This window comes from Semicossyphus pulcher, unplaced genomic scaffold (genome assembly GCF_022749685.1).
Source record: "Semicossyphus pulcher isolate SPU_LCO1_2020_fin unplaced genomic scaffold, fSemPul1.0.p SCAF_8, whole genome shotgun sequence".
NCBI classification, from domain to species: domain Eukaryota; kingdom Metazoa; phylum Chordata; class Actinopteri; order Labriformes; family Labridae; genus Semicossyphus; species Semicossyphus pulcher.
Window position 1 is genome coordinate 14,822,239 of NW_027211759.1, and position 17,080 is coordinate 14,839,318.

A 17,080-nucleotide genomic window follows, 5' to 3' on the forward strand; every position below is an offset into this window, starting at 1 on the left:
TCTTATGACGTGTTTTCTAAAATATATTTTAAGTGTGGGGTTATAATAAATTTGATAATCTGCTCAGGTCATCTTTGCCAGTTGAACAGATTTAGATGAAAGTATTGACTCATTTATTTGTTTATAGTATTAAACTACAGTTGAGTGAGACTACCTCTGATTGAATATTAAAACACTAATCAGGACAGCGAGGCCTGATTATAATAATAATGATTCATTTTGTTTCAAAGAGAATGAGCTTGTGAGAGCGAGAGAGAGCAGACAACAGAGACGGATAAACAGTCAGGAAATAAAAGCCCATTACAAGCGGTAAATTTTATTATGGGATAACAGCACATAAAGCACATCTAAAATCGATGTGTCCAATGCACTTTTAATAAAGGTAATATTAAAGGTACAGTTTCTAAGTACAATATAACAACATTCATATTAGAATGAAAAGTATTTAAAAGACAACATTAAATTTCTTATTTTTCTTTACAGCTGTATTTACAAAATGAATCAAAATACTTATTTTCATATTTAAGAATCAGACAAGAAGGAGCAAAACTACGTTTGTGAATAGACTACCTGCTAAAGAGAGTTCAAAAGAGCTGGATAAAAAGGTACATGATCATCTGTCCCCGTTTTAACATCAGTAGCAAACGTGTGACTTAGAAATTTGTGACAACCACACAATAGTTTCGGGGCTTTCCCATAATTGGAACGGGATTTTGCATGGAGAAAAAAAAAAGGATCCACCCCTGCTCCACCCACCCTTCATGTTACCCCCAGCTGACTGAGCGTACACTGAAGACAGAACAGTAAAGAAATCCAGATGTGTTGTTTGCCTCTTTTACAAACACATACAAATACTTGAAATACAATGCATCAGTAAATCTTCTGTTCGCGGTGAAATAAAAAGAAACAAACAGAAATGTGGATCTCCTGTAAGTTTTCGCCTGATCAAAAAAAAGGTGCTTTTTTTCCTGTAATTTTATCTGCAAGCATTTATTTGACTCAAAATCAACATGAAACAAACGTCCCAGTTATGTTTATCAAATAAGGTGAGGGGTGACATGTACACTCGAAAACAGACCATCGAAACATTAACCCACGTGAAAATGATAAACATCACATAAAGAAAGAATCTGAAAAAAGCATGTGAGAGTGAAAATTTATCCTCATGTACAAAATACATTGTCACTTCAGAACACGTCTGGAAAACCACAAAAAAAGACAATCAAAACCATGTATGCATCTTGTTACACCGAGAGGCACTCAGTGTGATACGTTGTAGATTATTGCAAGCATATTCTCACTGATATTTGCTACAGAGTGGAGAGAAAAGGTCAACTTTGTCCTCAAATGGCAATTCTGTCATGTACATTTGTAACACTTCGTGTGGTGCAAAAAGGTTTATGAGGAAACCGCTTTCAGGATAAAAGTCTAAAATAGGGGGATAACAAAAAGCATAGCGAGGCTCTGTTTAATAAAATCCAAGCACCACTTCCCTGCATCAGGTGAAGAACTATGCAGACACAAGAGAGGTAAATATTAAGTATCTTAAAACCTGACAAACTATAGCCTCAGTGAGTGGTTTTTACAATCAGACAAAGAAAAAACACAATACTGCTGTTTCAGTTTTGAATATTAGCATTTTTCCACAAACCCGAAAGCAACCTTAAATAGTTTGTTAATTAGCAGATACTAGCTTTGCTCTAAGTCAGAAGGAAATAAGTGCCTTATCCCGAGACTAGCACGCTGATACAGCGACTGGCCGGGTAATTTTACCACTATCATTTTCATTATCATTATTATTTATTGAGTCCTAATATCAATAATACATTAATATGCGATGAAATGAATGATCTAATAGGGCGGCCAGGCTTAGGAATCAATACTTTGTTCACAAAATTAACTTACCTAGCACCACACATCAGGGCAACACAAAAGAAATGTCAGCACACCCTATTTCTATCAAACTAATCCTAAAAGAGGGAAACTAGAAACAGAGTTATCGTACAATAAGGTGTAATTGATAAACAGATAAATATTTCCACTGGGTAGGCCTTAGTAGCAGTATTTTCCTCTTACCTATACAGACAGAAATTACAACGCTACCTTTATACATGTGATCAGTAATAACATTAAATATGGTGAATAAACAGCCGAGAATGAGGGAGAGAGAAAGAGAGAGAAAATAAGATATACAGCATACAGGCCATGTCGAGTTCTTAGTTCTCCACCGGGGAACAGAACTGGTCAAATATACAGATGAAACATAAAAACATCCACGAAAGAATCAACACAAATAAAACCAAAGAGTGATAAATAAGAGGTGTATTTACATGCAGATGTTCAGAGACTATTATGCACAAAAGAATCAAAAATAATACACAGACATATATTATTGCTTGACATTCGATTATGGCTAGAAGTTGCTTTTCATTTTTTTTTTTTTAAACTATATTCTTAAACGTATTTTTAAGTCATAAATCCTTATCAGCTGTGCTTTGGAGGATGAGTTCTGTTTAACTGTGATGACTGACTCAGAATTCTGGGTAACACACCGACACTCCAGCACAACTTAAAGCGTGACATAACTCTGATCTTCGCAATTTAAGGTCCAGAAAACTTCATTGTGACAATTTAGAGGCCGGGATTCATTTGGGCTGTCGGAGCAGCGGCGCGTGTTCGCACTGTGAAGCCCGCCAATGTTGCCTCACAGCGTTCTGCAGACCTGTGAATCGCTGAAGTCACTTATGTCACGCTTTGTAAACCTACACCTATCATGTATGGATGGATCGAGCTCAGCGTTTCCAAATACCCTTTATTTAAAAAAAGTCCAAAATAAAATCAACACCTCCTCGTTCCACATAACCCTGTTCCTCTGTAATTATTAAAGCCTTGTCTGGGGTTTTTATATTCACACACTGTGAGAACAAACACATACACACACCCACACACACACTATTGCTTTGTACAAACAGACAACAGAGCAGAGACAGAAGGACCAGCACATTTTACTGAATACTATACACTGATTGAATCGCACACTTAGCATCGATCCCTTACGTAAAGCGGGATACTTAAGTGATAATATACAGAAGGACATCACTTTACAGGCCCGTGTGAAGGCGCAGTTTATAGTTCGACATGTGTTCGAGGACTGTTTCTATCCTGCCAGTAACACAACCACACCAGCACATAAAGAATTAAAACAGAGCGATGGGGCTTTATTACTTTTTGTTCTGGACTGAGAAAGAGTTGAGTCAGCTGGATGAAGAAAGTCAATTCAAAATGATGCCGACTGAACTGTAGAGACCCGTAATTGTAACACAAGGCATATTGCTTGTTATATATCGTGGAACACACTGCATTTCACTACATGAGAGAAGTTGGTAGTAGACCTTAGCTGATCATTTTGGAGTTAAAACTGGATTCTTTTTATGACACATTAAAAAATAAAACTAATAATCCTCAAAAAAAACATTTTTTTTTGCAAATAAATAACAGAAATCAGCCAAATCTCCATCTTTTTCCATGTTTTCTGAACAGTAAGTGCTGCACTGCGTGTTCAGCGTGCTGTGCCACCTCCGCGTGTCAATCGAGTGCTTTTGAAGACCTCATTAATTCACAAAAACAGCTAATCAAGTGCTCTGCAAGCTGCTCCTTCGGTCTACCTGTTACCTCCCTGAGCGTTCACACCTCATCCTCTTGCCTCTCGCTTGCTCTTGCCCGGCCCACAAACTGGGCCTCTCAACCTGGATTGTCTAGCAGTGTTCCAGACTGGGTTAGTTTTGCTGGGAGACTGAGGTTTACTAGTCGTAGAGGGCTTGTGCATATCCAAAAAAAGCATTGGATCATAACAGAGATTATTACTTAGGTACAGCATATCTACTACAACCCAAACACAACAGATTTAGTATTGCATAAGAATATTTGGTTTTTCTAACAAAGAGGGTTATCATTTTTTAAAGACCCTGATGACACCATTTGAAACCATTTTTGTGTGTGACAGGAGTATGCTGTGTGCTGATAGAACCGCGCTTTGTAAAAGTGATGGGGTCGCTTGTGTGTGTGGTTTTTTTAACAAATGACATTTTGTTGAACTGGACCGTGGGGCCGCAGTGGCCTTTGAGTGGCTGGAGGCCTCCGTAAGGACATCAATAATGTAAAAACTCTGAACCACTCAAGTGATGAATATTCAAACACTTCTCATGGAACATCCCTGACAAAAACAACATAAATTAAATCTAATGAGCACAAACAAATGTCCTCTCGAACAGAAAGCGCAAAAGAAACTCTTCCCTGAGGGGTGACAGCACGAGGCATTAACGCCTTGTACAAAATTGCACGGCAGAGGAATGATCGTGTGCAAACAGAAAAAAACAAAAGACAAACAACTGGGTTCTATGTTCGGGTTGGTGACAGATGTATTAACATGCTTTGTTGGCTTTCTAAAGGGATATCATTTTTTTTTTTTCTTCTGTTTTTTTTTGCTGTTTTTTGAAAGATATTTCAAGAAGCCGCTACTGAGATTGCTGGAATGTCTTAGGTATCCATTCTACATAACAGACGAGTAGACTGGAAAGCGGAAGCAACGACTACTGTTTGGCACAACGAGGGTTCTGTTTTTTTTTTAAACCACTTTACTACCACACTGACAAGAAAGACACACTCAACAAAACAGAAACAACAACAACAAAGCATTCTGAAAATAGCACTTGTCCTACCATTTTTATGTTTCTCCCCTAATCATACAAACAACAGCTAGTCTAATTATTGCGGGAATATAGTTAAGTGCTACCTGACATCTTTTTCTCTCCCTCCTTCTCTTTCATGAGTTTATTAACCAAAACATGTTACAAAAATAGAAGCTTTACTACCAGACAAGGCTTTGAATATTCACTTTCCCTTCACTGTTCCTTCTGTGCCCTGTGGTGGCGTTGCTGGGCCGAGGCGGCGCTGAGAAGGCAGATAAAGTCGCTCATAAACAACGACAAAAAAACCCCCCACTTTGACAGAGGCTCATAAATGTGCTTTTACTTTAAACCTTTGTCGTTCGGCTGTCGTCGTGCGTGCTGTATCTCTACCTTCCACTAGAGGGAACAGTTGGATTACAGTCTATGTGGGAGCTTAACCATGAGGATATTCAGTGTTGATTTGTAAAACCTGGCTGCGATAATGTTTCATGCTTTTTTGTGCCCTTTTCTTGACATAATATGTGACGTTTTCACAGTAAAATTAGTACCAAATCTAACGAGAAAAAGAGTATTGCAAAAGCCTCCGTACAACACCTTGTTTTGATCAATAAAAGCAATGCGACTGTGTGTGTGCGTACTCGCTAAAAGGAGTATCAGAGCTACATCTTGACAGGTGTTGTTGAGGTAACAGGTGACGGAGCTTCTCTAACCTGCCTTCTCATCCGGGGCCTCTTTTTGTTCACCAACCAGCAGCCGCGCCAGCAGTCCTAACAGACAGCCCTTACACTATCCAGACCAGTTTCATCTGCAGCTCCCCGGACTCGCCTCTGTGACCATGGTTCAACTTGTATTTCTTGTGCACATGCAACACATCACTAGGTAAATATACAAGTCTTAAATTAAAGAAAGGTGTAAATAAAAGTGCCTTATCAATTCAACAATTAAGAATGGTCTAACTACTAATATCATACATGTTATTTAAAATAGATTCTATAAACATTACTTTTTTCTGTATAGTAAGTACTTATGACCATATACCCTGTAGTACATTATAAAACAGGTGGAATGGACCCTTTTCATTGTGTTGGTGCCCCGTGCTTCTCCAGGGCACCTGTCCAGAGAAGGATTAATAGCAGATGGCCTTACATGATTTCACTATGCAACAATGGTGGATGGAGTCTTTGACAGCTAAAATCATTGCGTTTTTCGTTAGAATTACCAGAATTCTATGTTTCTTTTTTTTCTCTTTTTTAAACGATTGTCCACAGAGAGGTGCCGATTGCAACGCCATGCCGACAGACCCTCCCTCAAAGTCGCTGTGAGATTTCACTCCAAGAAACTGCGTCCAAAAGGTTACGGCTGAACACAAAGAGAAAAAAAAAACGTGGCTGAACTTGACCGAAATGTGCGCATTTATCGGTTTACTTATTTCAGCTTGGTGTTGAACAAAGAGGTGAGCCAATATGAGAATGCTTCATCTGTTTTGGGGAGTGTACCCTGAAACATAAAACTGGTTTACTGGACTGTTCTTCTAAGTGAACGCGTCCTCAGCTGTTTAAAATACAAATGAATCGTTTAGACCGTTACAACTCACATGCACAGATAAATCATAATCAGGGGGGATGCAATAAATACTGGCGAGAATGAGAGTTTTGATGTTAAAATGCGCAAAAGAGGGTCAAGCTCAACCAGACAGAAATCATTTGTCCCTATCTCCTCTTCATGTCATCCCATGGGGTGTCGGCTCCCACACGTCTTCCAAAGAGAACTAAATTCAATAAAGTAAACCTTGAGAATCAACTCCCTAAGCCCTTCCCTCCAATGCAAAAGAAGAAGTTGAACAGCGTGCCATCTGTCCGCTCTGGTTTGTGCAGGGCACCAATAAAGTGTCTCAGATTCCTCCTCCACATTCCCCTACGGTGGGCACACTGGCACCTGGCAGGGCTGCTACCCGTCAACGGGCATGGACTGCTCAAAGTCTGATCCGAACAGCTCCTTGTATAAGGGGGGGAAGTGGGCACGCACAATGTCTGGGTATATTGCTTTGAAAGCTGTGAGCTTCTCTGTATGCCTACTGCACAGCGCTCGCAGTGTCGACACTTTACATATCAACTGTGGAGAGAGAGGAGACAGGCTGTTTAGATTCACAGGGAGGCAAGGACACGGAGCAGTGGTAGTGAAAAACATTCCTCCCTACAGTGTATTCACGCTCACACAGGGCCAAACAGACTTGTAAATATTGAGACAAGCGCTAAGGCACGAGGAAAACTTGACACCTCATATTATGGAGCTGCTACGATTGATAAATCGCATCTTCTCTACTGATAAAATGCTTTTCATGTAACATTATGACTACGCTAAAAAGGCTTGATGGCTTGTGGATAAAGATCCTAGATTACACCGCTACAAGAGTGGGACACGCTGAGCAGACAGCCACTTTCAGGGATAATGGATGGAGTGTGCACACTTTACCTTTGTGAGAATACCATCCTCTCTGTGGTTCTTCTGCAGGACGTGCTGGAGCGCCAGCTGGATCTTCTGCTGGAGTTTCTCCACCTTCACCTTCTCCTGCAGCCAGGACCGGTCTGTGAGATAAATCATTACAAACGTAAGCGTCTTTTTAAATGTCAACTTGGCTCATGTGAAATGCTGCAGTGGCACCGGGGGAAGATATTAATTGATAGAGAAAAACAGGAGGGCAACAGCGCTCCGTGTCGTGGTGAATGTGTGTCTGCCTCTTTTTTTCCCTTTGCACTGTGAGTGACACCTACCAGCAGACATCAACACAAAGGCGGAGAACAGGGCGATCTCATCCTCAGACAGGTGCATAGAACACAAGTTTTTCCCAAACTCGAAGACGGAGCTGATCAAGTCGTCACAGCCTGCCACAGCAAAGGACACAGAGAGAGGGCTTAGGATGAGGAAGACCAAAGAACAACATTCACTCTTGATCTTTATTGGGAGAGAGGCACACAGGGAGGGGGAGAGGAAGGGGGAAGGAATGAAAAAGAGCGGCATGCTGACAGCACATGGGAGCGTCTTAAGCAGAACAGGCAATGCTTTTACTGAGTTTTGCCTCCCAGACGAGTCACTTTTGGCAGTTGGGTGGTGTTATGCAAGCCAAAATGAGGTCACTATTGAGGCTTTTAGTTAAATCAATTATCGGGGATAGAGAGAGACAGGCGGATGCCACCGCGGCTCGGGAAGCCCATCACTCTGCCTCCCCCGCTACGGACCCCACTGTACAGAACACACAGGACACTGGGACTCAGAGCTGGGACACATGCACGCTCATATACACACAAGCTGGTCCACGTTACAGAATTCAGCATTTTTCCTGCCACTAAGGGACATATTTACATTTGTTTCATCAAAAGGCAGTCGGAAATGCGAGGAAATCCACGGCGGAGAGCCGTACTAATGTCATCGCAGTCAAACACGAATGCTATTTGCTTTCGCATGAGATGTTTTATGTCAGACTATCATTGATGGTTTTGATAGCGCTCTCCCTGAAGACGCTCCGTCTGGCTTTATTTATTCCACAGTTACAGCAGCCATATGCAGCAAGAGCTCACCAACGTCTCTGTTCTGCCATAAATAACCGTCGCAGAGACAGCAATGCCAGGTGAGGCAGGGCTGAGTGCTCAGTGTTTGCTTCCAGGCCTTCAGCGTGGCGCAGAGCAGAGCAGCACACTCTAATTTAAGGCTATTACGCCACAGAAAGGCGTAAGAGACTGATAAATACACACATTCGGGCTCATTAAAACACGCACACACCCTCTCCACTTACCTAATGACTTGAACACATCAGGTCCGGCGTACTTTCCATCGAAATAGACGGTGTTGTTTTGCGAGTCAAAGGCACGGCACATCCTGACAAACACAACTTCCAAAGAGCCTGTGGAGACAGACAGGAACATGATGCTGAGTCTGAGCTTCTTCTTCACACTTCAGTCAGGGATGCAAAACGCATGATTGTGCTTTGTGCTGTTCTCCTACAACATGAGTAAAACAACCACTTTGAAATAAAGCAGCCTGCCGTCAGAGGGGGGGGGGGGGGGACACCTCTGCAGATGATGATATCACAGACAGAAGGCTATTCTTCTGTAATGACATGCCAGATAAAAATTGCACTTCATACAGAAGCGACGCAGCTTATTCATTCAACCTTTATTTAGTAAGATATGTAGGGAATATTTCGCATCCTGCAATTTGTAGCACTCTGTGGGAGTGGATAAGAGGATCAAGAAAATGTAACCGGAGCCATTACTGCCTCTGAGGGAAGAGCTACTGTTTTCAAATGTCATGTCTGACAAGGGATCTCAGTCTTTACTTCATTATTCATATTGGCTGTGCTAATGTAAATAATACTCAGGGAGAGACCCAGGGGAGGTGTTTGTTTGCTGCATGTGCGGTATGTTTGTGCCTGTGAGAGGATTTGTATTTGTGCATAAATATAGGTGCCAGTGTGTGCGCAGAGCCACGGCTGCATTAAATATTCTGTAAGTACGTCTTGATGGGAGCAGTATGAATAAGCAGACCTCGTAGGTGTCAGGGAGGAGAGAGGGAAAATGGCAGCCGTCATGATAGGTATTATCTGAGCTCGGGAACACATTGCTTATCTAATGCTGTGTCCATCCCTGCTAAGTACTGTATGTGATGAACAGAGGAGGATAGAGAGCGACAGAGGCAGGGAGAGGAAACAGGCAGGGTGGGGTCTCCTCTCTGTGACACTGTGTGTGCGTGTGAAGACGGGGGCTTTGTGCAGTCAGGTCAGCTACGCCCTTGTGACAATGCCAGAGGGGGGTGGTGGTTGTGGTGGGTGAGTTTGACGGCAGCAGGCCATGTTGACAGGCTGTCATACCTGCTTTCAGCAGCACTATCTGATCATTCTGACACAGCTCCATGAAGCCGTCGATGCGCTTGGCGAACTCCACCACATACTGAATGGCCTCTGTTATTTTGATAGCGCACAGCTGCCACATGACTTCCCGGGGCTAAGAAACAGATAGAGAGCAAGAGAATGGGTTATCTGCTTTAAAACAGTGCTTGTGATTAGTGTAACTGGGGTGGCAGAGGTTGTGCTCGGGTTACCTTGTTCTGGTAGCTCTCCACCTCCTCCTGCAGGAAGGCCTGCCAGGTCATCTGCTGCAGCTCCTCCCTCAGGTACTGACATGTCTCCATGTGTGACTTAGAGATGTTCTGGGCCAGGTGCTCTGCAATACAACCACCGTCACAAACCCAGAAGATCACAGTTAAGATCTGAATCATGCTCACAGGGCTGTGTGAAAGCAAAGACCTCGCAGATGAAATATGCCACAGGAAAAGAAGATTTATTTACTGAGATTTCAAGAAGGAGGAGAGGCGGATACGCGTGGGCTTTTTTTGACTGGGAAAAGGCTTGTTGACATTTCCTTTTACCGCCTGCAGGAAGCTCATAACTTAAGGTTGAGGCAGAGCCAATCTAGTTATGACACAAACGCATGGAAAGGAGGAGGGGCGCCACGTTACTCACTCAAACAAAGGTCACATTTTCTCTGAGAGAAATATTGAGTATAAGAATTTAAATGGTTTTGAAAACACATCTGTTAAAAGGAGTTCCTAGGCACAGGGGAGCCTAAAAAAATGATTTCCCCAGACGCCTGCCCTGCTGGATCCTGATTGGCCCTAATTAATGGAAACTAATTACAAAAAAAGAGGCTCTTTTAATGAGTGTTGGAGATGAGTCTCCAACCTCCTGCTATTTTAAGCAACCTTTGTGTCGTTTGCCCCACGGTTGAGTTGTTCTCCCCCCTCCTTCTTTTTTCTGTCTCTCCTCCTGTCTCCCCCTGCCTCTCTCCTGCTCCTCACCTAGTTCAGCCATGGACACGGTGGGGGAGGTTTCTCCGTTGGTGAAGGAGCAGTAAGGGAAGAAGCCAGAGCCGGGGGCAAAGTCGCAGATGGGCTCCGGCTTGATGCCGTTGATGTCCAGGCCTGACTGGTCAGGAGATGGCTGGATGTCTAGGTAGAAGCTGCTGACCGCCGAGTCTGGTTTGCTGCCATCGGGGGTGTGGCCGTCCATGTAGCCGCTGAGGTCGTCATGGAGCTCTGTCAGGCCATTGGCTGAGAGGCCGTAGCTGGGTGTGAGCGGCTCCGCCTCTCCAGGCTGTTGTTGGTGGTCGCGCTGCTGCTGCTGCAGCCGGTGCTTCTGGACCTCAGCGTACAGGCTGTCTCGCTGCTTCTTCGACATGCGGCCGAACTTCACCGCTGTGACGAGCAGGAGAAAGCGTGTCAGAGTTGAGTAAAACACAAGATAAAAAAACCAACATAATTCAGGCACAATCAGTTATAATGACAGAATTTATAACAGCTTCATTGAGGCAGGAGTGGGAAGTGACCAACAGCTTACTTAAACGTGAGAAGCCTAAGTTGCTGCCTCCTGTTTCAAGGTTTCCAGACTAAACAGTGGTGCTGAGAATGAGACTCCTTGGCCAGAGTTCTGGGGGCCTGGCAGTGTGTCAGCCGGTCACACTGTGTATGCGTGTGTGTGTGTGTGTGTTTGTCTACGCTCTGTGAAAAGCGAGTGAAGCGACACAGAGGAGAGGGCAGGCAGATGGGCTCTGGTGTGTTGAGTGAAGGCAAGAGTCACCTTCGTCTGTCCTGACCATGTGTGTATTATTCACGTGTGTGCGTGTGTCTGTGCGGCTATGAAAAGACCCTCATAAGTGCTTTGTGTTCATGCATATTCATCAATATGTATGCATTTGTATAGGTGGATTGGAGCAAAGTAGCGTGCAGAAACGTGTCATCTGTGCATGTGTATTCAGGTGTTGGTGTGTGTTTCCGTGTGTGTGTTTTAAAGAAGAATTAATAGAAAAACAACATAAATCTGTTCTAACATTATCTTCTCAGCTCAGCCAGTCTGGACCAGCTCGTCTGGACCAGCCCGGCGCAGCGGGAGCCCTCCTGCAAACATCCCCACCTGTGTGCTCCCATTACTGCATCTCAGCTGCAGCAGCACTAATGACAACCTCTAACAACCCCCTCTTTCATCAAACCTAGTTTCCATCAGAGCAACAAATTAGTCCAACACAGACAGTACTCACCTGCTGCTGGCAGTCAACGAGTGACATGTTAGTGTCCCAGTTTTTTGCATTGTTGGTTGCATCTCTTTGAGTATAATGTCTGTGTTCTCTTTCTTTCCACTGGATTTTAATATACAGTCCTACATCAGTAGAGTGGAATAATAAAAACACTCACAGGTGTGAATGGCTGTTGAAAGCATGTATGAGTTCAGCTGTTGTGATAGAGTTGGGATGCTGTTTTATGACTCTGTTGGGTGATATTCTCTACATCGAAACCTAGACTTGAGTATTGGCTGATTCCGAGTGAGGTTTGCTGGCATTTTGCTAGCTTTGACTATCATCACACTCTTTGCTAGCACCAGCGTGATGTTATTTGTCATCGTCACATGATAATTTACCTGAAACCAGTTAACTTTCGTACCCAGTGCTGCACTTTCTATCAGGCCAGTGCTGATACTGGTATCGTAAGAGATCTACATTAGCTAACTACGTTTGTGTAATTGATTCTTTTCGAAAAATTACATCTGATATCCCCATGAGGATATTCCTTCCTGCCTTGCATGCTTCATACGAAGCTATGCGGCTACAACAGCATTCCTGCAGCACATTCCAAAGGCACTGCAGCGGCTTCTTTCCTTCACAGGGGCTTGAACGTGGGCCTCTCCCCGCTCACCACACCAACGATCTCAATACCTCCCAAATGTACTTTCAAGTACTTACCATCTCTGGACATGCCCACCGCCAGGCACTTCTGCAGCCGGCAGTGCTGGCAGCGGTTGCGGCTGGTGCGGTCGATCAGGCAGTTCTTCTGACGGGGGCAGGAGTAGGCTGCATTGCTCTGCTGACTCCTCCTGAAGAAGCCCTGCGGATGGAAACACGTCGGGTTACTGGACGAACAGCTGCGGCTGGAAAAAATGATCTGGCACCGATCATGTCTTCATAGTGCTTTAGTGGTGATTGATGGAGATTTATATAATTCCTTGTGTTATTGTTTAATTGCTGCCAAACAGATGAGATAATAACACTTGTGCGCTGGTGTTTCCCTGGCTGTTGGAGCGCCGTGTTTCACCAGCGCGTGCAGCAGGAGGCTGCTGTGTTTGGGTAGGACTGATAACAGTGGCTGGTATTTTTCTTCAGCGGGGTTATTAGTGTTGATTAACGCAGCGCTGGCATGTGCAGTGCTAAAGGATTGCGAGTGCACACCGACCGGATTCCTCATCCTTTGACTTAATGAATTGATTCCAGCACATCATTAACATGCCCCACTCTACTGCTCCATACACATATGTCTTAATTAGCTGCTCATTGGCTGTTTAATTACAAGAAAACAGCTGACAGCTGCCAAGTTGCTTTATAATGGAAGCTATTATGGAAACAGGCTATAACTGCCAGTGACAAGCAGCACTCTTTAATAATGCTATGATTTATGGTCCAAACTTTTTTACTCGCACATATCATTAAAGGCCTCTCTGCCTTGGACTAATTAGCAATCATTAAAGATAGATTTCAGCAGTTTATTCTTTAGTGTTTTGTTCCTTCCAGCTCCTGTGTGAGGGAGAGGAGCGCTGGGAAGACTAGCTGAAAGAAGCCTCTCTCTCTCTCACACACACACACACACACACACACACACACACACACACACACACAGGAGCAAACAGCAAAGGTGCAGGCAGGCTGAGGAATGCTAATGATGTGCCTGGTGACAAGCACAGGGACAAGAATACACTCTAAGCACAAAATTCCCCTCACAGTGAATGGCTGGTGCATTTGAAACAGTACAAAAGGCGGCTTCAATGGAAGCAACACTGTAGCAAACAGCCAACAATCTGCTATAATTCAAAGCACTCTCCTTTTGATCATTTTATTTCAAGAAGAGCAGGCTGCAGCAGTAGCAGGAAAAAAAAACAGTGAAAAGACATGTCCCTGCGAGGGAAGGCAGAGCAAGGCAGAGGATGACTTTGTCCTACTAATTGTGCGCCTCTGTGATGCCGTCTGCGGTGCTTGACCACTTTAATGATCGTGTTCTGCGTGTTTACACTTCGCACTCCCTTCCTGAAATCATCGTCAGACTTCAGGAACATTTTCAAAACGCTTTTTCCCTGGCAAGCAACTTTCTGTACGTCCTCAATTTTACCTGTCCTCCCCCTTTTCAGCTCTCCTGTCCCTCACACACACACTTCTTCCCCAGTCTCGGGATGCTTACCTTACAGCCTTCACATGTTATCACGCCGTAATGGATGCCTGATGATTTGTCTCCACAGATCTTGCAGGGAATTATTTCGATTTGAGCTGCGGAGAAGAAAAAGGGAAGGAAAGAAAAAGACGCGTCAACATTTTGCTGTCACAAGTCACTGTACAACAGCCTCACCATGGATCCATGTTGGTACATGAAAGAGCACAGTGCTGCTAAAAACATCTCATCCGGTGGTTTTTGAATCCTCACTTCCACAGAGCATTAGTGGAATATTTACAGAGTGGTTTGTGTGTGTGTGTGTGCGTGTGTGTGTGAGAGGAGGGAAGGAGGCCATTTTAAGTCCTCACAAGCAGCTAATGTAAACATGGTGTCAATTTGCATCAACACAACTTACATAAGGAAAAAACCCAAGCTACCCGCAAACCCTAATACGCCACCTAAGTAGTAATTCAAGCCTTGTGTGATGACAAAGGCTCATTTAGCCGCATGATTACACACATTCCCTGTTGGAAAACTTGACTTCATGAAGCCTCTTTGACTTCAGAACCCCTCAAAGTAAACCCACGAGGCCGCAGAGAATCATAACATGCCCGATGCTGGATGATGCGTGTGGAAAAAAGTCCTCAGTGGGGGTCTGGCTGTGGTGTTGTGCTGTTGACAGGCGTGTGATTCACCCGCCATAGAGGACAAAAGCGCAGAGAGGACAGGCCTCATCCATCGTTGGCCTTTCTCCTCAGGAGCGGACCACAGGGCCGACACAGCACAACAGACAGAACACACAGACATCAGAGACACAGAACTCCCAGCTCGTCCCTCTGCTCTCTGCTTTATCACTGCAGCCACTGATGCTCCATCCCTCTCTCCCCTCCTCTGTCCCCCCCCCCCTCCCCTCCGTCTCCCTCCGGAGATCCCTATCTCACAGCCCTCCTCCACATCTCCAACATCTCAGTCCCTCCATCCCAACAGTGCGGAGCAGCGCCAGACGATGTGCGCTATCTGATCTAAATCGAGGAAAGATCACCGCGGGATATTTTCTCACGATGTAATGGTTTTCTGCAGCCGGCCAATCAGAGCGCGCGGAGCTATTGCAACACACGTCTATGCCAATTAGGGGAGGAATATTCTAATTTTGACTTAATAAGATGCAATAAAAATTATAATAATAATTTTAAAACTGGTGATACATCCACTATGTCGAAGTGTTACATCAGCCTCTGCCCTCCAGCTAGGCCTGGCTGTCTGCTATAATGTGTCTCCCAAAAATTAGAAGCTTCAAATGTCCCTCTTAAACCTTAACATCCAACCTCTTTAAACTAGTTTGATCACATCAAAAGTTCTCTTGCTGGGGTTCAATCCAGAGATCCCTTCCCATTTTAATCATCTGCCTGGGAGCTTGTAATGTGTCATGTGGATAATGTCCTTGTCCCTGAGGCATGCCCGCGAGAGGCCCTTAACACAGAGCCTCTAATCCACTAACCCCGGAGCCACACTCTATTCATTCAGGAATCTGTGTCTGTTCTCCTCGCGCTGCTGGAGTCAACAAGACCGGCCATGTTTACATGGAATTAGCCTACATTTTAGTAAAATGAACAAAAGGGAGTGGTAGAACATGCACAATTAATTCTCCTCCAGACAACACCTCCTGCGATTTGTGATTCGCACATACAATAGAGGGCACCGCACCTCGTCGGTCCGGATTAGAGTGAAATCCAGGCAAGAGGCGGGCTTTGACAAGCTAACTGAGAGGGTTAATTTATAATTAATCTTTTCCTTACTGTGCACAGTTCTTGTTCTTTCGGTTAGGTCTATCTCTGTCTGAGTGCACTCTATTGTTTGTTTTGTGTTCTCCCTGCATGAGCATTAGCAGTGCAGTGTGTTTCGACTCCTTTAGCATTTTCAGCCTCATTACTTACATAATTTGTTCTGACATGCACTCACAACAACTGAAGCGTGCTGTAATTATGACTAGCTGTGGTTACGGTGAACTCAAGGTTGCAGTGACAGGCCCCAGCCATTGGGTGGCAGTGCAGGGCTGTGGCTATGGTTATCTTACCAAGTTAAGCCAAGCTTCCACCCACCCCATCCAGCCCACAGGCTTTTGGCTCTGAGCTCCAGCCTCTGATAGCTCCAGGCTTAGGCTGCTGCTAGCTTCCCCACCCCCACAGCATAGCTGTGAGATGCCTTCATCTCTCCTGAAGAAGCGGAGCTGGCTGGGCGCTCGCTCAGGCCTGACAGAGGCTGTGCCACATCAGGTGAAAGCAGTGGGAGTAGAGACGCGGGGGTGCCAGGCCGGGCAGGGCATACACATACACAAGCATGCCTCACAAAGCCCTATCTGCAGCAGGAAGGCCCTGAGTGCACACAGCCTCACCAGCTAACACCCTCTCCCTCCACCGCTGCACAAGCCCCTGGATGCTCAGTGCACTCAACAGTAAAAAGGGTTTGTCTCTGGGCCGGCTGAGGAAGGCGCTTTGGTTTCCTGTGAGAGAAAAGACCTCAGTCTGAACATATAGTTATTTCCACACTGGGATAAGCTGCTTTCAGAAAGATGTGGAGAGGGGGGTCAAGGAGAATTATACAGAGCAATGACACAATGGAGATGAAATACACCATGAAGTCGCCTACATCATCAGCCAGAGTCAATATTTGTGTATCTGTGTGCCTGTGCAACGTGTCCTCCAGAGTGACTGGTCATCACCCCCCCTAAGCTGCACTTCAGACACTGAGGATGATTTAAACTGAATTCACACAGGGGACTCAGTCAAACAAAAAGGCCTGTGCTTATAAGCACTCCCAATCTGGCAGTCAATATCTATTGACATGAGCTGCGGTGTTAACTGCCTCTTGGTGTGAAACAGGCAGCTGCTGGCTCGCTTGAGCCTGACCAGCGCAGTGCCACTGATCCCATTCACCGCGCCTGCCTGCCTCCTCGCCCGCCTGCCCGCTTCCCTGCCAGCCAGCCAGCCCTGCCCGCTCTGTTTACGACATCAAAGCCAGGCGCAGTTAGACCGGCAGCCATGCTAAAGCCCATCCCAGCAGCCTGCCGCTCCTCACAGCACTGCGAGATGGCCTCTTGCTCGTGGGCCACTTCAAAGACACCTGCTGAGACGCCGAGATTATGCGTGAATCACACT

General features: G+C 44.9%; 1 protein-coding gene across 2 annotated transcripts in view; it reads right to left on the reverse strand.

Annotated features, from left to right (window-relative positions):
• Window positions 1-296: 296 nt before the first annotated feature.
• Window positions 297-17,080, reverse strand: part of roraa (RAR-related orphan receptor A, paralog a) — a 184,009-nt gene continuing 167,225 nt past the window's right edge. For both annotated transcript variants that reach the window (XM_069685734.1, XM_069685735.1), the window contains 9 exons: window positions 13,956-14,041; window positions 12,473-12,614; window positions 10,539-10,934; window positions 9,783-9,904; window positions 9,553-9,685; window positions 8,479-8,586; window positions 7,460-7,570; window positions 7,161-7,273; window positions 297-6,800 (listed from right to left, as the gene is read on the reverse strand). In XM_069685734.1, the coding sequence (XP_069541835.1) occupies window positions 6,636-6,800; window positions 7,161-7,273; window positions 7,460-7,570; window positions 8,479-8,586; window positions 9,553-9,685; window positions 9,783-9,904; window positions 10,539-10,934; window positions 12,473-12,614; window positions 13,956-14,041 (1,376 nt within the window). In that variant the 3' untranslated portion in view covers window positions 297-6,635. The remainder of the gene's footprint in view (window positions 6,801-7,160; window positions 7,274-7,459; window positions 7,571-8,478; window positions 8,587-9,552; window positions 9,686-9,782; window positions 9,905-10,538; window positions 10,935-12,472; window positions 12,615-13,955; window positions 14,042-17,080) is intronic.